General features: G+C 43.7%; 1 protein-coding gene and 1 long non-coding RNA gene across 8 annotated transcripts in view; one reads left to right on the forward strand and one right to left on the reverse strand.

Annotated features, from left to right (window-relative positions):
- The window catches only part of AUH (AU RNA binding methylglutaconyl-CoA hydratase), a 358,169-nt gene extending 355,652 nt beyond the window's left edge, over positions 1 to 2,517 (reverse strand). For all 7 annotated transcript variants that reach the window (XM_032595623.1, XM_032595622.1, XM_032595621.1 and 4 more), the window contains exon 1: positions 2,241 to 2,517. In XM_032595623.1, coding sequence (XP_032451514.1) covers positions 2,241 to 2,505 — 265 coding nt within the window. In that variant the 5' untranslated portion in view covers positions 2,506 to 2,517. The remainder of the gene's footprint in view (positions 1 to 2,240) is intronic.
- LOC116738425 lies at positions 1,588 to 21,717 on the forward strand. Its single transcript, XR_004344352.1, has 3 exons — positions 1,588 to 2,064; positions 5,529 to 5,593; positions 21,132 to 21,717. It is a non-coding gene; the product is annotated as an uncharacterized LOC116738425 (long non-coding RNA).
- Positions 21,718 to 22,626: the final 909 nt, after the last annotated feature.

Here is a 22,626-nt window from a genome sequence, read left to right on the forward strand (position 1 = left end):
TTCAACTTGCATTCATTTAAGTCATATATGATGAAGTTTTGGGGTGATGGGGGTTTGTGGAGTCCAGAGATGACAGCCAAGAAAGAATTCTTGAAGACATCTTTGGTGCTAAAAGGTGATTTTATTAAAGCATGGGGACAGAACCCATGGGCAGAAAGAGCTGCACTGGGGTCCTGATGGGTAACTCATTATACACCCTCAGGTTGGGAGGGGGTCAGGGATAGAGTAAGTCTCTTCAAGAATTTTGGAAGCAAGGTTTCCAGGACCTTGAGGGGCTAGCTGTTGCTAGGGAAATGCCATTTATTACTATTCAATAAAACCTCAGTCATGAGACCTTTCGGTCATGAGACCTTTCGGTCATGAGACCTATATGGGGCGGGGGGTATAGGCTGGGAGTATGATTGCCAGCATACATCTTGGGGCAGTTGAGATAAAGGAAGTAGACTTACAGGATCCTCGAGGTTGGGATAATGTTAAGCTAAGGTTCTCTTTTGCCCCTAGCAAAGGGTAGAGGGAGGTCACTCTGCTGGTTTCAAGGACTTGTCAATGGGCCATAGGCAGTAAGGGAATTTCATTTTTCATTTGTCTTAGTTTCCCACATCACCATGGCAAGCACTTAAACCCCTTTCCTTCGTTCTTGGGTAGCTGGGATTCACAGATCCCACCCGGGGTGGGGACAGTGGGGTGCTACCTTGGGCTTTGCCCCTCCGTCTGCCTCATGCTCCCCCATCACACAGACGATACAGAACTGGGCGCACCTTACTGGCGGAACGGACAACCTCTGTATCTAATGTACTGCAGGTACACCTAACAGAACTGAAATGCCAGTAAGACCCAAAAACTTACCCAAAAACGCTCTAATCGTCCCAGCCCCGATCTACTTTCCAGCCGAATTTCTCAATATTCTGCCCGTCCTTACACTACGGCCCCACGTGCCCTACGTTATTTCCCCCCCAAAAAGCACAACACGTTCAATTCCACGTGTTTGAACGTGCTCTGGTCGCTGGAGTAAGAAACAACAAATGAAATAACTCATCATACTCCACCATGAGCATCCACTGTGAGCTAGACGCTTAGTGGGCAATCTGTATTAGCATCCTAATCTAATCTTCGCAGCCACCATACAACGTTGGTATTACTTTTCCTATTATAAGCACGTGAAAGTTGAGGCACGGAGAGAGTTTGCCTAAGAACCCGCACTACTCCCAAATTCTATTGCCTAGTAAGGAATGGCTGGGAACCCAGTTCATCTGGAAAACCCTAACTCGATGCTCAGAATCCCCCCTGTCAAGTCCTCCAATCCCCAAACATTACTGACCACAAGCCTCTTGGGGGTATTCCAGCCCTTCAGCTCTCCCCAAATTCAAAGTCAGCAAAGCCTTTGGGTCAGCAGTATCTCCCTCACTCTGCTGGAAGATACTAACAGCAATCATGACTTAACTCCTTTTGCACGTCTGCTTAACAGATGATAGGTGCTCGATAACTACACGTCGAAATAAATGACTGGTCCTCTGGCAAGCCGCTATTCCACCTTTCGCGACCCAAGTGGGCAAAGGAAAGGAACCGAGCTCAGGCAGACAGTTCCGTCCTTCCCAGCCCTTCCCCGCCCCCCCTCCCCCCGCGGTACTGTACGGCCAATGCATCTGTCCACTCCGCCGCAGGTAGCTCAAGGGCAAGACCAGTTATCACCCACAACTGGGTCCCCAGGGCTTAGCGCGGTACCCGGAACACAAAAACATGCCCGAAAATTGTTTAAGGGAACCGGAATCCAGTCCCCCAAACTAACTTTCTAAAACAAACTAGGGGAGAAACTGCCGCGGCTGAACAGCTTTACACGTGAGACTCTTCAGAATGAAGTGCATTCTCACTGCAGCTCCTGAAACTCTCCCCGCCCCCCCCCCCCGCCACCACCTCCACCCCCGATATCTGAGTTGACAGATTACACAGCCAGCACAAAACCTGGAAGCAAATATCACACACCCGGTTTATTGACCTTGGCTCGTCTAGAGATGAGGGCGCAAGCTGCATTTCTGTCTTCGGCGCTGAGTGGGGCCACTTTTACAGGTAAGCTGCTCCGTAGCACACCTTTAGGCACTGAAAGCACTACCTGGGTGCAAAGCTGGGGTGGGGGAGGGGAGGGGTCTCGACCGGGGCCGCGCAACAGACGCTGACGTCAGCCCGGACGCTTGACCTTGCGACCCCTTCCCAGGACCCGCGGCCGCCAGCGCCGCGCCCCTCACCTCGGTTCTCCTCCTCCAGGTACCGCACCCGCAGCTCGTCCTCCGTCTTCACCTCAGAGCTGTAGCCCCTCCGAGGGGCTGAGCCCCCGGCCACGGGCGCCCAGCCCCGGGCCCACATCGCCGGGCCGACCCGCGGGCCCGTCAAGGAGCCGGGCAGCCTCCACCCGGGGCCGAGCCGCGCACAGCAAGCGGCCACCAAGCGAGCGCGGCCGGCCTGCAAGGCGCCCAAGGCCCCAGGCGCCGCCGCCGCCGCCGCCGCCGCCATCTTGTATGTTTACGGCGTGGGCCCGCGGCTGCCGCCCCGCCCCCGCCGCGCGCTCGCCGCCGCGCGCACGCCGGGCACGCCCACGTCCCGCCCCCCGGAGCCTCTCTCCGGTGCCCGTCCGCGCCCTAGGCCCCGCCCCCTCACCGCCTCGCCCCGCCCAGGCCGGATGACGGAGCGTTCCGGGAGCCTCTGGCCCGGGCCTCCCCAGCCTGGCGCGCGCGGTAAAGGCTCATCCAGCAAAGGCAGGAAGAAGTAGTTTTCCCAGGCTGTGGAACGGTTTAGGAGACCGTGTTCCATAAGAACTCCACGCTCTCCCCGGCATACGCCCTGGGGTCCCAGCTTAGCTGCAAAGGCGAGCTGAAATGTTTGAGCTCCCGTTTGGCTGGCTGGGTAGCAGCTCTGCGCCGGACTCCCGTTTACCCATGTATGTAAGAGGCACAGGTCATCCGTTAAACGTGCCCGTGAACATCCTCAGGGCATGCTGCGCGGAGTTCAGGAAGGGGGTGGGAACAGCAGGTGGACTGGCCTGCCCGGAGTCCGGAGTCCTGGTAAGGCACCGTGGTCTTGACAAAATGGGCTCAAGCCAAACCATCTGCTGAGGCGGGACTGAGAGCATATGGCTGTCCCCTCGGCCTCAAGCGCGGAATGTCAATTCCTTGTGTAGGTGTTCATCAGAGGAGTTTGAAATGTTCTCCTGCCTGGTTTCTCTCAGATCTCAGCCAAGACAAGGTGTGCTTGGGAGGACCGTTTGAAAAGTATGCTGCTATGAGCATACTCCCACTGCCACGCACATTTCTGCCGTAGGTCGACCACACGTTTGAATCCTGAGCAAAACCTTCTTCCACGTTATACCTTCAGCTCTGCCCAAAGTGGAAAGAAAAAGCCAGCTGGGTCCCATGAGTGCATCTGCTGTGCGGCTGCTGTTGAGGGCACCTTTTATTCTACTTCTGTAAAGTGCCACTTCTGAAATTTCTCTTGAAGCAGAGGACAAGGAAAAACTTTGCTTCTTCTTATATCTCTCCCCTTTCCTTTCCTTGTTTTTGGTTTTTTTTCAGGAATACCTTGATCAATTTATTTAAGTGATTTTTCAGGTATGTGTAAAAGTTATGTATGATTTTAAAATGTATATCTGACAGCCCTTTTGGTAAACATAAAAAATCCTAAGTGATAAAAAGCTCATCTTTCCCCTTTTCTGATACTCATGTTCACTTTGGTGCTAAGAAACTCTGGAATTTTATTTATAGCTCAGCTGTTGGAATTACTGTACAATCTAAATTATTGTACACTTTTATTAGAAGCTAATTACTTTGATACCTTTATGTTGGCTCATCAACAGATTATAAATTCAAATACAGGTGTTCCAGAACACCTGAATAATGCTATTTAAAATAATATAATCTTGGGGCGCCTGGGTGGCTCAGTCGGTTGAGCGTCTGACTCTTGATATCAGCTCAGATGGTGATCTCTCCTGCTGAGATCGAGTCCTGTGTCAGGCTCTGCACTGACCACGTGGAGCCTGCTTGGAATTCTCTCTCTCCCTGTCTCTCTGCCCCTCCCCTGCTCTTGCTCTCTCTCAAAATAAATAAATAAATAAACCTTAAAGTAATACAACCTCATACAAACTTCCAGTTGTAAAACAGATAAGTCACAGAAAGTGCAGGGCAGGGATAATAGTCAATAATACTGTAGTAACATTGTATAGCAACAGATGGTAACTACACTTACTGTGGTGATCTTTTGTGATTCATATAATTGCCAAATAACTATGTTTTACACCTGAAACTAACATCACATTTTTTAAAAGACAGATAAAAAAAATTTAATTGAGTGCTATGATGCTAAATAAAATATTATTAAAGAAAGAAGCAAGTAGGGGTACCTGGATGGCTCAGTCGGTTAAGCGTCCAACCTCGGCTCAGGTCATGATCTCGCAGTTTGTGGGTTCGAGCCCCGCGTCAGGCTCTGTGCTGACAGCTCAGAGCCTGGAGCCTGCTTCAGTTTCTATCTCCCTCTCTCTGCCCCTCTCCCACTCACGCGTGTTCTCTCTCTCTCTCTCTGTCTCAAAAATAAATAAACATTAAAAAATTGTTTAAAAAGAAGCAAGTAGATGAGAACGACTGTTTGGTTGCTTTAAAGAGCTATGTAATCTCTCTTTTGCCCCAATAATTGAATCTAATTACAGTGATCGTCTAGAAGATTTTATTGTAGAACCAGGAATGTTACACACTGAAATTACCACACTGCACAGCGTAGGGAATAATAGTCGCTGGTTCTGGAGGAGGGTTGTGTGGTGACAGATGGCAGCTATACTGTGGTGAGCAGGGCATAAGGTATAGAAGGCAACATAGAGACTCTAGCTCCTTCCTGAACAGTTGTGACTCTGGCTCTTACTGAAAGCAGTCGTAAACATGTCCCAGTCCGTGAGGATTGGTTCTTCAAAGCTGATGCAAATAACAGATATCACCATGACCATTACAACATGTCCAGTCAGACGCACTCGGCTTTGGATCCGATCTCAATAATTGCTTCACAAGTTACCTAAAGACTCTGTGCTTCCATTTCTCCATTTGTAATGCAGCTAGTATGATATCTGTTTCCACTCACGAGTTCTTTAACTCCAATTTCTTCATCTGTAAAATGGGAGGGATTGTGCCCATGTTTTATAGGCTTGATGAAATCAGCATACAAAATCTTTGGCATGAGGAAATGAGAAGAGATTAGATACTATTAACTACCACTTATCAGCTTCCTTCTTAGTCCACTTCAGACATTTAGATACGTTATTTTACTTAATGTCCAGACGACTTTGAAGTTGGTATTATTACCCCCATTTTGCAGATGAGGGCACTGAGATCAAGTTACTTAATCAAACTCTGCTGCTAGTATGTCACAAAGCCGGAATTTGAACCTTGATGTATCTGACTCCGATCCGCATGTTCTCAATCACCGTTTGCACAGTCTCTCCCTAAATGTTAAGGCGCCCAATGAAATTTAATTCCCTTTTGTTCCTTTCTCTTTTTCAGTAAAAGATGTGCACCAGGAGCAGAGTAGGAGCCAGGCACAAGAAGCATCAGTTTGGGAGAGGAAGGTAGGGCCGGAGTTTTGGGTATCCGGTTACTATTACTTCCCATCTGTCCATAGGATTGGCCTCCTGGCCTCCAGCAAGCTCACGGCTGACAGTCGTTTTGATTTGCCACATCCTTGACATTTTTCTAAGGCTTACTTCTATGTAATATGAAATGGGTATGGTTCAGAGTGGCCAACCCTGAGCTCTTAGAATACAGACAGCCAGGCCTGAATGGCAGAAGCCACCCCTTGTAGAACACAGCTCTGTTGCACAAAACACGCAGGAGAACGTAGGTGTCCTTGGTAAAATGGACACTTGCCGACATGTTACCAACCACAGGTGGAGAGACAAACTAGTCCAGCAAAAGCTATGTGAGGAACAAAGCGGAACTCTGGACTTTTGGAAAACGAGACTATATTTTAAAACTATCTTGCCTGAGGGGCGCGTGGGTGGCTCAGTCCGTTGAGCCCCCGACTTCAGCTCAGGTCATCATCTCGCAGCTCATGAGTTCGAGCCCCGCGTCGGGCGCTGTGCTGACAGCACAGAGCCTACTTCACATCCTCTGTCCCCCTCTGTCTCTCTGGCCCTCCCCCGCTTGCGCTCTCTCAAAACTAAGTAAAGTGTTACAAAGAAAAACTATCTTGCCCCAAGCAATTGACAAGCGAGTAGTATATTAGCGGAAAGGCTGGGCCACTGTATCAGAGACCCCATGAATGTGATGGCTTGGACAAGAATGTTAGCAGGCCGGGCACGTAAGATGGCTTTGCCGCCTTCGACATGGGGCCTTCGTCTCTAGGTGTGAAGTGGCTGCTCCCTGGGCCCAGCAAGGCAGACGACATGAGGGGACGTCCCAGCTCTAGAGTTGGCACCTGTCCCTTTTACCCCTTTCCGCAGGTCACACCTGGCAGCAAAATGGGCCTAAAAAAACATCCTCGTGCGGGCCAACCATGTACCCAGCTACAATTGTATTACTGGGTACAAAGGGGATTACAGAGAGTCAGGAACACAGTCTGCCACAGGGTTTTTGAATTTATATTTTTAAACCAAAATTTTGGTGAATCCTGAGCTAAAGGTTCACAAGCCCTTAAAATGTGAAAGGTTTCACAAGAAACAGTTGGGACTGTGAACTGAAGACCTCTTCCAACACAAGCTCCCTGGGAATGATTGCTATTATATCTTCAGGATTGAAGATACAATATAAAAGATAGGTATAAGAAAGTGTGTATAGGGGTGCCTGGGTGGCTCAGTCAAACGTCCGACTTCGGCTCAGGTCATGATCTCACAGTTTGTGGGTTCGAGACCCACGTCAGGCTCTGTGCTGACAGCTCGGAGCCTGGAGCCCGCTTCGGATTCTGTGTCTCCTTCTGTCTCTGCCCCTCCCCCACTCGTGCTCTGTCTCTCTCTGTCTCTCAAAAGTGAACAAACGTTAAAAAAAAGTTTTTTTAAAAGAAACTGTGTATACCCTGTTAAATCTTAATGACCTACCTACACAGTAACACACAGGTACACTTGTAATCTACATGTTCTATGATATAAAACTATGAGAAGATGATAGAAAGAATATGTATACGATTGTGTTCAAGGTCACATGGTTGTGTTAATTTTAACGTAAAGCTCTTTAAGTACTAAATAGGCATTTTAAGTGTTTATAACTTTAAGGCACAAAAAATGGTCACAGTACATTCAAAGAGGGGTGCAAAATTTTACGCATGCTTTAGTACCAAAATAAAAATCACAACAGCCCCTCTGAATTTCTTTGGGCCTCTTTTTAATGCTTTTAGATAGTCTTGTTTTTCAAGGGTTCTCTAAGTCTCCAGAGTGGATTTCCTCCAGAAGCTCTCCCTTTCCCACCTACCCTGAATACTCACCTCCAAGAGGGAATGATTGAATGGCAAACCCAGTAAACCCCATGCCCCAAGTCTTGGAAGGTTCCAGTAAGCCTCACCCGAGGACATTGTCCCCACAGAAACAGTATGGTAGGGGACACCCTCTGAGAAGGCCTCTTGACCAGACACTGCACTCCACACCCTACCAAGATTTTGCAGGTTCCACTCATAAGTACCAACAATGACCACATGTGCCTATGAGCTCCCTCCACCTACGAGGCAAAAGATAGGTGTTGCACAAACAGGGAAACTGAGGCTTTAAATTGCTGAGAGTTACATAGCTATACATTACAGAGCGAAGCCTCAAATAATCGGCTCTAGAATCCGAATTATTCATTGTTACCTTGTATCATCTGCTTTTCTCAAGTGATCCTCAGGGCTCTGCCCTACCCTTCCCACCCCCCACTGCCAGCTGTGGGCAACTTGACCAAACTCCTCTGTTATCCTCCTCTATGGAAAGCTTACCCTCTGCATTAGATCCTCTGTGGTCATAATTTCCCAGATACTGCCTCTTCCTCCTGCCAATCCCTTAGCGGCCATTTTTGTGTGACTCATACACACAAACACACGTGCACATGTACACTAGGCTCTGAAGACACAGGCCACCATGGAGGCTGGGAGGTATGGGGACATTGGGGGATGATCAAGTATACGTGGCTTCTTTGGGGGTGATGGAGATGTTCTAAAATTGAATAGCGATGGTTGCATAACTGTAAGAATATCCTAAAAACCATTCAATTGTACATTCTATTTGTTTAATTTACGTATGTATTTTGAGAGAGAGAGAGAGCAGGCGAGGGGCATAGAGAGAGGGAGGGAGAGAATCCCAAGCAGGCTTGGAGCCGTCAGCGCAGAGCCTGACGTGGGGCTTGAACCCACAAACCGTGAGATTGTGGCCTTACCCGAAACCAAGAGTCAGACATTTAACTGACTGAGCCACCCACGTGCCCCTGGATTGTACATTTTAAATGGATGAATTGTATGGTATGAGAATTATGTCTTAATAAAAAGAGGATATGGATTATGGCTTCTTCAACAGACGGCTGATTCTGTATCTGAGACAGAGAAAACACAAGGCAAGCCCAGAATATCTTATTGTGCGAGAATACAGTGAGATGCTCAAAGAATGGCAGAGGTGAGAAAGGACACAGACTGAAAGCGATCCTTCTGGCCAGATCTGGGACAAGTGGAGCTTCGGTATGAATAATGCCAGCAATGGATACTAACATTTAGATTCTTTTTCTTAAGTCAGTGGACAATTGAGTAAATAGTGGAGGCCAGTTTCTCCCTGCTGGAGTGGGAGAACACAGATAAGCCAGTGGGGCAGGCAGGTGGGGGGGGGAAGGGGGGGGCTGCTGCTAGGATCACCCATGAGATAAAGGAATGGCATTGGAAACATCAGTGTAAACTCACATTTAGCTTAGTATAGATGCAGATGATTACAATAGAAATATTTAGATACGTGCATATACATTGGTTAGTATGTACACATATATATCCTTGCTCTCAGCTAAGATGACCCCGAAGCAATGGCAGCTCAGTAGCAATGAGCACACTTAGTGCCCAGATCTTGGCTTCTAATACCATTCTTCGGTAAAAGCGCTCCTTGGAGAAATGGCTGGTTTTAGGATGGGGCATTATAGAACATTTACAAGATGAGCCTGAAGGATGTTGTAGAGCCAGAAAGTAAGAAAGTGCTAAACAAAACAAAACAAAAACCCACAATCATAGGAATATGTCAAAGAGACTCAGAAACCAAGTGAAAGACCTCCCCAATGGCTAGATGCGGAACAAGTTGAAACAAAATAAATAAATAAAGGAGTGTAGGATTATAAACCAAAGCAGAAAATAAGTATTCATAAATCCCATTGATATAAATAAATGCTTGAATAAACAAATGGGAAAGAAGAGACAAATCTCCAACGCAGAATTCCAAATAACTTACATAGACACTCTGCCCCCGGGGAGGAGGAGCGTAACCACTATTTAAACGTGGGCTGCACACTTCCTCTCCATTCTGCTGTTAAACCCATCCAGTGAATTTTTTAAACTTCAGAGCTGCAGATTGCTGAGATTTCTTAATCAATCACTTATTGTGAGCACATTTCCATTTAAAATTTTGAGCATATTTATAATAGCTGCTTGTCTGCTAATTCATTTAATTTATTTTTTAATTTACATCCAAGTTAGCCTATGGTGCAACAATGATTTCAGGAGTAAATTGCTTAATGCTCCTTACCCATTTAGCCCATCCGCACAACCCCCCACAACCCCTTTAATAACCCTCTGTTTGTTCTCCACACTTAAGACTCTCTTATGTTTTGTCCCCATCTTTGTTTTTATATTACTTGTCTGCTAATTCAAACATCTGGATCATCTTGAGGTCTGTCTCCATAGTTTACATTTTCGCTTGTGCAGAAGCTCTGGAAAGTATGGTTTGCAGGCTCCTGAAGTTCCTCAAGATGCTTTCTGGGGGACTGCAAGGTCAACACCATTTTCATAATAATACTAAGATGTTATCTGTCTCAGTGTGTTGACATTGGCATTGATGGTGCAAAAGCAGTTGTCCATAAGACCACTGGCACGTTAGCATGAATCAAGGCAGTAGCACTAAACTGTACTATTGGCTAGTTACTTAAGAATTTCTTTGATAGGGGCACCTGAGTCACTCAGTTGGTTGATTGTCTGACTTCAGCTCAGGTCATGATCTCGCAGCTTATGAGTTCGAGCCCCACATCTGGCTCTGTGCTGACAGCACAGAGCCCACTTCCGATCCTCTGTCCCCCTCTTTGCACCCCTCTCTCAAAAACTAAATAAATATTTAAAAAAAGAACTTCTTTGATAAAGCCAGATAAACTATTAGTTTCTTTAAATCTCAACCTTTGAGTACACATCTTTTTAATATTCCTTGTCACAAGATGTGACTCACGCATGAGTCACTTTTGCACAGTGAAGCAGATAGAAAAAGTACTTATGTGGTTGATTCAGCAGAACTAGCTGACTCTTTCATGAAACATCATTTCTAATTGAAAGAACAATAGGTTGTGGCATCTGGGTGGCTCAGTCGGTTAAGCAACTGACTCCTGATTTCTGCTCATGTCATGATCCCACAGCTTGTGGGTTTGAGCCCCCTATCAGGCTCTGCTCTGTCAGTGCAGAGCATACTTGGGATTCTCTCTCTGCCCCTTCCCCACGGTGCTCTCTCTCAAAATAAATAAATAAACATTAAAAAAAGAAAAGAACAATAGGCAGTCCCACTGTTCTCTCAAAATTTAGCATTTGATAGATATTTTCTAAAAAAAAAAAAAGAGTCATGTGAGTGTATAACTTCAAAGAAAGTGACAATATTTTTTGCCCACAATAAAATTTGAAATTTCAAGTGAAAACTGGAATTTTGAAAAACTTGTATCCACTATGATGAGCATTAGAGTTTCCTGATATGTAAAGATCTGCCTGATGAGATCAGTAATGATATTAGTGAGTTATTTTTTTTTAATATTGAACAATGAAGTGTGCCAATATTTGAAAGATCTACATAACTCAATGAGTCAGTATTTTATAAATGGCCAAAGCTAATGTTGTAAACTGTGCATGAATAAAAGATCCCCATTAAAAGTGCAGTATAAAATAATGGATTTTAATAGAATAGAATGTGAAATATTGCAGACTATAATACAGCTTCAAATTCCACACTGCAACAAACATTTAAGAAACTAGCACTTGTCAAATGTTAGCATGGTATAAAAGAATATCTACAATTATCTGGAAAGGCTATTAAAATATTTCTATCTTGGGGCGCCTGGGTGGCGCAGTCGGTTAAGCGTCCGACTTCAGCCAGGTCACGATCTCGCGGTCCGTGAGTTCAAGCCCCGCGTCGGGCTCTGGGCTGACGGCTCAGAGCCTGGAGCCTGTTTCCGATTCTGTGTCTCCCTCTCTCTCTGCCCCTCCCCCGTTCATGCTCTGTCTCTCTCTGTCCCAGAAATGAATAAACGTTGAAAAAAAAAAATTAAAAAAAAATATTTCTATCTTTCCAACCATGGGAGCCACATTATCTTCATAACCTAAACAAAACCAAAATATTGCAATAGGGTGAATGTAGAAACAAATTTAGGAGTCTTGCTCACCTTCCATTAAGATAGACATCAAAGAAATTTGAAAGAATATAAGCAACACGCCTCTTTTCATTCATTGTTTCTGTTTTGGAAAATAATAGTTATTTTCCATGAATGTGGGTTATTGATGTTAACATACATGAGATTTGTTCTTGGGTTTTTTTGAATTAATAAATATCTTTAGATTTTGTCACTTTTAATTTCTCATGTAAATATCAATAGATACAGTATGCATAACAAAATCCTGTTAGGATCCTCAGTAATTTTTGAATGTAAAGGGGCCCTCAGTTCAAAAAGTTTGAGAGAGGGGCGCCTGGGTGGCGCAGTCGGTTAAGCGTCCGACTTCAGCCAGGTCACGATCTCGCGGTCCGTGAGTTCGAGCCCCGCGTCGGGCTCTGTGCTGACTGCTCAGAGCCTGGAGCCTGTTTCCGATTCTGTGTCTCCCTCTCTCTCTGACCCTCCCCCGTTCATGCTCTGTCTCTCTCTGTCCCAAAAATAAATAAACGTTGAAAAAAAAAATTTTTTAAAAAAAAAAAAGTTTGAGAGATACTGCTTTCAATATGGGTCATGTTTTACTATTTATTCATGTGTGTAATAATTTTGGGTTATATTCTGGACATTATGTGACAGACTATAGACTCTGGATTCTGTCGTTCACCTGAATAGTATGATTATTTTGTTTCAGCAGGTGGTTAATTTATCTGAACATGAACTCTGCCTCTCTCACAGTGGGCAGTGCTGAGATCTTTCATTGGTTCTTTTAGCCTTAGCTGTGTTGCTTGGAATCATCCATGCTCATTCATCAAGGGCCAGCCAGAGATTTGGGCAGCATTTACACACATAATTTGGGGCACCTGCTCCGTAGCTCCATCCTTCCTGAGACTTCTCCCTTTATTTTCCAGCTTTTGTGGTTGCCCCAGAGTTTCTCCTCTGCTATCTCAACCAGTACATCTGCAGGTGTCTTAGTTTTAGCCTCCATGAATAGTGCACACTGAGGCTCGTCCTCACGCAAAAAGCTGTAAAAGCGGGAAGCTCATGAGAACTGTACCTTTCTTCTAACTGTCAATTCCCCTCCAGTTCCTTCCTGTGCTCCCCTCTGCAGTGACTCCACATGGTTGTTCTGTAAATTTTGCCCCGTATGAGTTACTCTGCCAATACCGGGACAGAACTCCAAACAAAGGCAGAAATGACTCAGTTGTACTTCTGAGGGGGAAAAAAAAAATGTTTCCTGTATTTGATATCACAATACCTAGGATCTTTAGCAAGTTACTTAGAAAATAGAGTCAGCAGGGAAGGGAGACTTCTCTCATTCCTCTTGTACATTTTTTTTTTTACCATTTACATTTTTTAAACCATATTCAGTCATTCTTTGATCGTTTTAAAACAATAAAAAAACAAAAGGAAGAGAAGTTGAAAATATATTGCAGACAGGCGCCAGGGTGGCTCAGTCAGTTAAGCATCTGACTCTTGATTTTGGCTCAGGTCATGACGTCGCAGTTCGTAGGTTTGAGCCCCACATCGGGCTCCATGCTGACAGTGTGGAGCCTGCTTAGGATTCTCTCTCCTTCTCTCTCTGCCCCTCCCCTGCTCTCTCTCTCTCCCTCTCTCAAAATAAATAAGTAAACTTTTGGGGCGCCTGGGTGGCTCAGTCGGTTAAGCGGCCGACTTCGGCTCAGGTCATGATCTCGCGGTCCGTGAGTTCGAGCCCCGCGTCGGGCTCTGTGCTGACAGCTCAGAGCCTGGAGCCCATTTCAGATTCTGTGTCTCCCTCTCTCTGACCCTCCCCCATTCATGCTCTGTCTCTCTCTGTCTCAAAAATAAATAAACATTAAAAAAATTTTTTTTAAATAATAAATAAATAAGTAAACTTTAAAATATGTATATTGCAGAAACTAAGGTCACTTTTTCAGGTTACAGCATGGCAAGAGCATGCCCTCTGGATTCAAACTACCTAAGTTTCACCAGCAGCGATCCCTCTTGTTAGCAGTGTAAGCTTGAGCAGTGGACCTTCATCTGTAAGATGGGGAGAATAGTATTATTCCCTCTCTACAGTTGTTTGAGGATTAAGTGAGATTATATATATAAAGCACCGAGTGCTTTATGTTACAAACATTCTCTAAGTATTAGCTGTTATTATTATTACTTTTAAGAGACAGTTTCTTTAGCATTGAGCTATGATCCCTAAGACAATATACATTGAGGTAGGATAAAAAATATTAGGACTTCTGCTTATATCTTACCCCTTTCCATAACTTTTATTTGTGCGTGTTTATGTGCACACACATGGAATTATATGCTTAAAATTTTTTGCCCTCTTCCTGATGGCATGTGTGATTAAAAAAAAAAAAAATTAGAGACTATTGGCTCAGAGATTTAATCAAAACCCAGAAGCATACTTATACTCTCCAAGAAGCATTTTCATTCTCAAAATGAAGCTTCTTTCATTGGAGACCACAAAATATCTTTAAATCATTAATTAATTATTTTAAGTTTGCCCACCTGTCCTGGGGGATGGGAACATGGCCACTTTGGACTGTGGTCCAAAAAGCCACTGTGCTACATTTATCTGCAACCCCAGCAGTCAATGAAAGTTCCTTTGTCAAATCCCCAGATCGAGAACAGCGTGTTGCCTGGGATACTTAGTTTATATTAAGCAACCAAATTTATAAATAATTCAGGAAATGAGACAGACCTTGTTTGAATAAGCAAAATTCCTATAGACGTGCCCAATAGCAAAACTATGTATGTCATCTCATCTAAAGTCACCTGACAATCATGTGTCTCCAAATTAGAAAGCCCAGTTAAGTCAAATGGGGGCTTGGGAGACATGGAAGGAAGACCTGACTTTTAATCCCCATTCATCAACAACAGCGCAAGCCTCTGTATTTCCCCACACATTTGTCACATGTTATGTCTGCGATTGGCTGCCACTCAGGAGGTGGATGCAGGGTATGCACCACGCTGGAGACTTTGTCTTTTTTTCTACAAACAGGTCGTGGTAGTAGTTAGGAGAAAGGAGAGACAATGTCAAAGTTTCGCTGGGGGGTAATCATCACATTGAAAGAGAAAGAGAAGGAGAAAGTCCCCCAATATCCTACTTATCACACCGGTTGCTTTTTAAACAACTGAGATGTCTCCTTCAAGTACTAGGTGCATTGGGGTGTAGAGCCCAAGGGCCAGACAGCCCGGTCTGGAATCCTTGTGATTGATGACAGTGTATCATAACCCAGCAAATGTCCTGGAATCTTCTGGCCTTTAGAGCCCAAAGTCATTTTCAGCCCCAAAGAGAAAGGCAATTTTATCTCCTATTAAATATGAGAGTAAGAACATGTATTTTTAACAGACACATCCCTGTAATGCTGCTGGTGCATGGGTTAGTTGGGGAAAATGTAACCCAGAGACACATACCGAGTTTCGTTATTTGGGGTCGAACACTCTTCTTTTTCAAGTCTGTAGGCCAGGATTGATTTCTAAGTTATGTCGAAGAATGTCTCTGGCTCTTTGGGACCAACACCTGATTACTGCTAGATTGTAAGATCCAGGAGCATCGTCCCTTGTACCTCATACAGGCCATAGTATCCCAGGTCCTCTGTAGTGCCTGAGACAAATTAGGTGCTTGAAAATATTTGTTCTTCTTGTTGAACAAATGAAAATAAGGTCTGTGGCTTCCCATGAAGTCAGAACTAGGCTGAACCCCATGCCCCCCAAATTACTTAATTTTAGTAGTAAAAGACCCAACATTTTGCTTTAAACTTTTTTTAAATTTTTTTTATTTATTTTTGAGAGAGAAAGAGAGACAGAGCACAAGTGGGGGAGAGGGAGAGAGAGGGGGAGACACAGAATCGGAAGCAGGCTCCAGACTGCGAGCTGTCAGCACAGAGCCTGACGCGGGGCTCGAACCGGTGAACCGCGAGATCGTGACTTGAGCCGGAGTCGGACACTAAACTGACTGAGCCACCCAGGCACACCCCCCACACAACAACAGACTTTTAAGCTAGAATTGTAGAGTATATAGTGTTGATCTGTTACTGTTGTAATAATTCTCACAGTATAAATAATTATTGTTTCTTCAATTATAGCATTTTTTAAACATTTCATTCTTCAGTGGGGTCCATGAATAAAATGACAATATTTAAAGATATTTTTAGATGTCTGAGATATCTACACGTTCTAAGCTGTTTTTTAGTTAAAAGATTATTTTGACTTTGTACCTTAAATATCACAGATTGTGGTACCTATAAGTGTGTGTGACAGACTTAAATGCTATGATCAGTGTATTCTTCTGCAAGCAATGTGGTATTCATTTAATAATGTGAACTTTCAGAATAAGATTGAGTTGCCCAGGAAGTTCTGCTAGAATTTTGTTGCTAAAAATGTAACAACTAATTATCTCGACATTGTGTGTGCAGTCAGAACACAAGGCTCCCGTACCCAGGTACAGAGCTCCAAGAGCTTGGAACACCACTTGTATCATTGATACTATGAATGGTTTTCCACCTTCAAGTATTGGGTGAGTTTGCAGAACTGATGGGCAATTCACACCTTATGCCGGTGGTTCTCAGCCCCTAGCAAAACAATAGAATTACCTAGGAAGCTTAACTAATAATGATGATAATAATACACATGTCTATGCAGTCATCTCTTCCCTAAGAGACTACCGGATATCCTAATTTTGTCCCTTGGGAGGTCTGTTTGGCATCTGTTTGGTATCATTTTACATTGGGAAGTCTCTTTGGTATCTGGTACCATTTTGTATTGAGGTTCTTTCCCCCCCCCCCACTTCTAGAAACCCTATTTCTGCTGTGTAGTTTATGAAGCTACCTGAAAATGATAAGTCTGAATAGCTCTGATTAGTCCTTGGTATTTAATCAGAATGGAGAAGAGTGGAACCCTCCATTTGGGTATACTGAGTCAACGATGGTCCAGAGGGAAGGAAGTTATGTTCAGTAAGGATATTGACAAATGCCCAGGACCTTTGGTTTCTTTTGTAGAGTATGTATTATAGTTGCCACCAAATTAAAAAGGTTTCATATCTAAGAACAAACATCAGTTCTTGAACAGTTTTGCCTCAATCATTATACACAAACCCAAGTACCTTCTGTTTAACTGGAAAAGCAAACAATAATTGAAACACTCATGTTGATGACATTTTAACACCATGTAATTAATCACTTTCTCTTTTTTGAGCTGCCAGTTTTGTTTTCACTGTAGACCTAGATCAGGGAAGGGCAATATCAAAAGAGTCATCAAACATTTAATCACATCAAGATATGAACATATGTCAGAGTTTTCTAAAGATAAGAAATTATTAAAACCAGAAAAGCAAGGTTTAAACTAAGCATACTGGTAAGTAAATATAGCTTTTTAGAAATGAGGAACTTTTGTTTAAAATGATTCAAGATGGGGCTCCTGCTGGCTCAGTCGGTTAAGTATCCCACTCTTAATTTTAGCTCAGGTCCTGAGCTTATGGTCCATGGGTTCAAGCCCCGCGTCAGGCTCTGCTCTGACAGTGTGGAGCCTGCTTGGGATTCTCTCTCTCTCCCTCTCTCTCTGCTCCTCCCCCACTTGTGCTCTCTCTGTCTCAAAATAAATAAATAAACATAAAATAATAACAATAATAGAAATAAAATAAAATAATTCAAGAAATCAGTGCTACAAACAGAACAGCCTCCTGAAATTCTGCTCTTCAGTAGATAAGAGTTAACTGTGGGGTTGTGTCTTCCACTGGAGACAAAGGACTCTTTTGTTGTTTCCTGTTTTCTTTAGAGCACACTGTATATTCAAAGATCAAAGTAATATTTATCTGAACTGTTTGTTCTCTTTATCATTCATAAGCTTTTTCAGTCAAACACATTTTAATGTGCATGTTTATTTATTTAAATACACACAAATGTACATATGTGTAGTTAGATAACAATTTAAAGTCTTAATTTCAGCCTTTTAAAACAAATTAACAGTAGCAACTGTAGGGTAACAGGCAGTATATATCCCACCTACATTTACCGTCTTAATTGAAACTTCACCAAAAGCAAGTATGTACTAATAGAGTGATCGATCATTTTTGTAATCTGTATGCATTTTAATCACCAAAGATTTCAGATGACAATGTTATTTATTAACTTAATATTAGTCCCGGGGGTTAAAATCAAAAGATCTCAAGAATTATATCTAAAGTGTAACATAATCCTCAACTTTAAAAACAAAGAGATGATGTTTAAAAGTCATATGCAGAGGGGCACCTGGGTGGCTCATTCAGTTAAGTGCCCAGCTCTTGGTCTCCACTCGAGTCATGATCTCACAGTGCATGAGATCGAGCCCCACATCAGGCTCCGCGCTCACAGTATGGAGCCTGCTTGTGATCTTCTCCCTCCCTCTCTTTCTCTGCCCCTCCCCCACTTGCTCTCCATCTCTCAAAATTAATAAATTTAAAAAAATAGTTTAAAAAATCACATGCAGATAGCAGAAGTGAAATAACCGTGTTAAAACGATTTGCATTATTTTTTGGAGTTTACAAAAACCCATTGTTTTTATAAAACAGGAGTTATTTCTTAATTTAGTTAAATGCACATGTTTGTATTTTCATGCCTGAAAATATCGTATGTAAAAAATAATTTATCTGACCCACAAAACCAACAGAGGATATTCATAAGGTTTAAAATAATGATGGGGCGCCTGGGTGGCGCAGTCGGTTAAGCGTCCGACTTCAGCCAGGTCACGATCTCGCGGTCCGTGAGTTCGAGCCCTGCGTCGGGCTCTGGGCTGATGGCTCGGAGCCTGGAGCCTGTTTCTGATTCTGTGTCTCCCTCTCTCTCTGCCCCTACCCCGTTCATGCTCTGTCTCTCTCTGCCCCCAAAAAAATAAATAAACGTTGAAAAAAAAATTAAAAAAAAAATAATAAAATAAAATAAAATAAATAAAATAAAATAAAATAAAATAAAATAAAATAAAATAAAATAAATAAAATAAAATAAAATAAAATAAAATAAAAATGAGGTTAGGGGCACCTAACTGGCTCAGTTGGTTAAATGCCGACTCTGGATTTCTGCTCAGGTTGTGATCTCACGGTTTGTGAGTTCCAGCCCCACATCGGGCTTTGTGCTATCAGCGAGGAGCCTCCTTGGGATTCTCTCTCTCTCTCTCTCTCTCTCTCTCTCTCTCTCCCCCTCCCCTCTTTGTGCTCACTCCCTTGCTCTCAAAAATGAATAAACTTTAAAAACGTAAAATAATGAGGTCAGAGAGAAGATACGCAGCCCTTTTTTAACTCAGAATTGCCAAACTGATATAATTTGCCCAAGAATTCAGGTAAAACAGCAGTATTTCTCCTGCAACTTTTAATACAATTTATATACCTCTGCACTTACCAACAACATTTTTGAACTTGTTTAACTTACATCTAATAGTATTGATTTTTTTTTATTTTTTTATGAAATTTATTGACAAATTGGTTTCCATACAACACCCAGTGCTCATCCCAAAAGGTGCCCTCCTCAATACCCATCACCCACCCTCCCCTCCCTCCCACCCCCCATCAACCCTCAGTTTGTTCTCAGTTTTTAACAGTCTCTTATGCTTTGGCTCTCTCCCACTCTAACCTCTTTTTTTTTTTTTTTTCCTTCCCCTCCCCCATGGGTTCCTGTTAAGTTTCTCAGGATCCACATAAGAGTGAAACCATATGGTATCTGTCTTTCTCTGTATGGCTATCGGACAAAGGGCTAGTATCTAAAATCTATAAAGAGCTCACCAAACTCCACACCCGAAAAACAAATAACCCAGTGAAGAAATGGGCAGAAAACATGAATAGACACTTCTCTAAAGAAGACATCCAGATGGCCAACAGGCACATGAAAGATGTTCAGCGTCGCTCCTTATCAGGGAAATACAAATCAAAACCACACTCAGGTATCACCTCACGCCAGTCAGAGTGGCCAAAATGAACAAATCAGGAGACTATAGATGCTGGAGAGGATGTGGAGAAACGGGAACCCTCTTGCACTGTTGGTGGGAATGCAAATTGGTGCAGCCGCTCTGGAAAGCAGTGTGGAGGTTCCTCAGAAAATTAAAAATAGACCTACCCTATGACCCAGCAATAGCACTGCTAGGAATTTACCCAAGGGATACAGGAGTACTGATGCATAGGGGCACTTGTACCCCAATGTTCATAATAGTATTGATTTTTAAAAGAACTTTTTCTGCATTTTGGGCGGTCCAGGTATGCAGACGCTTCATCATTGTGACAGATATCCTCTTGGCCACTTTCCTAAGAGAGGGAGTTATGTTGAAACACCAGCACCCTTAAAACCTTAGGAGTTTATTTTGTTAGGCAACCTATTTTGTTGTTGTTGTTGTTGTTGTCGTGCTCGGATCGAGGTTCTAATTATTTTTTAAGCTTTATTTATTATTTATTACTGAAGTGTAGTTGACGTACAATGTTATATTAGCTTCAGGTGTACAACGTACTGATTCTACAATTCTCTCCATTACTCAGTGCTCCTCGTGATGAATGTAGGTACCCCTGCCACCACATAAGGTTATTACAATCTTATTGATTCTACTCCCAATGCTGTACTTTTCATCTCTGTGACTTATTTAGTTTACAACCGGAAGTTTGTGCCTCTTGATCCCCTTCACCTGTTTCACCCATCCCTCCGCCCACCTTCCCTCTGGCAGCCACCAGTTTGTTCTCTGTATTTCAGAGTCAGTTTGTTGTTTCATTTGCTTGTTTGTTCACTTGTTTACTTTTTATTTTTTAATTTTTTAATGTTTATTTTTGAGAGAGACAGAGAAAGAACGCAAGCAGGAGGGGCGGAGAGAGAGGGAGACACAGAATCCGAAGCAGGCTCCAGGCTCCGAGCTGTCAGCACAGAGCCCAACGCGGGGCTCGAACCCACAAACCGTGAGATCATGACCTGAGCCAAAGTCGGACGCTTAACCCACTGAGCCACCCAGGCGCCCCTGTTTTGTTTTTTAGATTGCACATTTAAGTGAAATCATACGGTATTGTCTTTCTCTGACCTATTTCACTTGGCATAACACCATCTGGGTTCATCCATGTTGTTGCAAATGGCAAGCTTCCATTCTTTTTATGGCTAAGTACTATTCCACTGTGTGTGTGTGTGTGTGTGTGTGTGTGTGTGTGTGTGTACCACCTCTTTATTCATTCATCTATTGAAAGACATTTGATTGCTTCCATGTTTCGGCTACTGTAAATAATGTTGCAACAAGCATAAGGTTGTAAATGGCCAGTAGTGGAATTACTGGATCCTAGGATATTTCCACTTTTAGTTTTTTTTAAGTTTATCTATTTATTTTTGAGTGAGAACCGGCATGCACACATGCACACAAGCAGGGGAGGGGCAGAGAGGGGGGATCCCAAGCAGACTCAAACCCACAAACCATGAGATCAGGACCTGAGCCAAAATCAAGAGTCAGGCACTTAATTGACTGAGCCCCCCCAGCGCCCCCTCTGTTTTTAATTTTTTAACGAACCTCCATACTGTTTTCCACAGTGGCTGCACTGGTTCACATTCCTATTTCTAATTGATGCTTCTTAACTCTCTCTAGGCCGAATGAGTCCAAGGAACGTCCTGTACTTCCCACTTGGAGCGAAGGGGGAGCAGAAACCCCCCCAGGGGCACGAGCCAGGTCAGCTGCTGTCACTGGAGAGACATGGCTGGGCAGCTGGCACCACAGGTCTGGCAGAACAGCAGCCGCTAACCCCCAGTTTGTATCCATGGCAGTGCTCCTTCGCTCTGTGTAATGTCTGCCCGTAACCCATCCACCATCACTGGCTCCGTTTACCTCCTCTCATAACCGCACCTCTCCCCTGTCGGATGAAAGGCTCACTCCCTTGGATAGCTGTTAAAATGGCTTCCTTGTTAAGGGAATGTGTCTTTGTTTAGCCCTTATTATCAAAGGATTTTTTCCTTGATGTTCTAAAGTTTCAGGAACACAGTTCGCCACTTCCGTGACATAATGTGTTCTTGTCCCACTGGTGCACTGCCGTCTGAGTTACGTCGCCCATGACCTATTACATAGCTCCAGATGGTTGCTTTAAGATACGAATCGGGCCATATCCCACCCATCGCTTGGAAATGTTGTGATCTTTAGTTGTATTGCTCTACCCTATTGCCAACAACTTGTCAGTTTATTTTGTTTGTTTTTAGTTTTTGAGAGAGAGAGAGCGAGCGTGAGCTCAGGGAGGGGCCAAGGAAGAGAAAGAGAATCTTAAGCAGGGTCCATACTCAGCACACAGCCCAACACGGGGCTCCATCCCATGACACTTAGATCGTGAACTGAGCTGAAACCAAAAGTCGGACACTCAACCGAGTGAGCCCCCCAGGCACCCCAACTTCTCAGATTATAGTCTGTCAATTTGCAAACCAAATTTTTTTTATTTTTTTTTAATATGAAATTTATTGGCAGATTCGTTTCCATACAACACCCAGGGCTCATCCCAACAGGTGCCCTCCTCAATGCCCATCGCCCACCCCCCATCAACCCTCAGTTTATTCTCAGTTTTTAAGAGTCTCTTATGGTTTGGCTCCCTCCCTCTCTAACTTTTTTTTTTCCTTCCCCTCCCCCATGGTCTTCTGTTAAGTTTCTCAGGATCCACATAAGAGTGAAAACATATGGTATCTGTTTTTCTCTGTATGGCTTATTTCACTTAGCACAACACTCTCCAGTTCCATCCACGTTGCTGCAAAAGGCCATATTTCATTCTTTCTCATTGGCACGTAGTACTCCGTTGTGTATATAAAGCACAATTTCTTTATCCGTTCATCAGTTGATGGACATTTCGGCTCTTTCCATAATTTAGCTATCGTTGAAAGCTCTGCTATAAACATTGGGGTACAAGTGCCCCTGTGCATCAGCACTCCTGTGTCCCTTGGGTAAATTCCTAGCAGTGCTATTGCTGGGTCATAGGGTAGATCTATTTTTAATTTTTTGAGGAACCTCCACACTGTTTTCCAGAGTGGCTTGCAGACGAAATTTTGGTATTGTTTAGGACTCCGTGTAAAATACGTTGTAATTATGTTTTCAGCTGTAGCTTGGAACG

This window comes from Lynx canadensis, chromosome D4 (genome assembly GCF_007474595.2).
Source record: "Lynx canadensis isolate LIC74 chromosome D4, mLynCan4.pri.v2, whole genome shotgun sequence".
Classification (NCBI taxonomy): Eukaryota; Metazoa; Chordata; class Mammalia; order Carnivora; family Felidae; genus Lynx; species Lynx canadensis.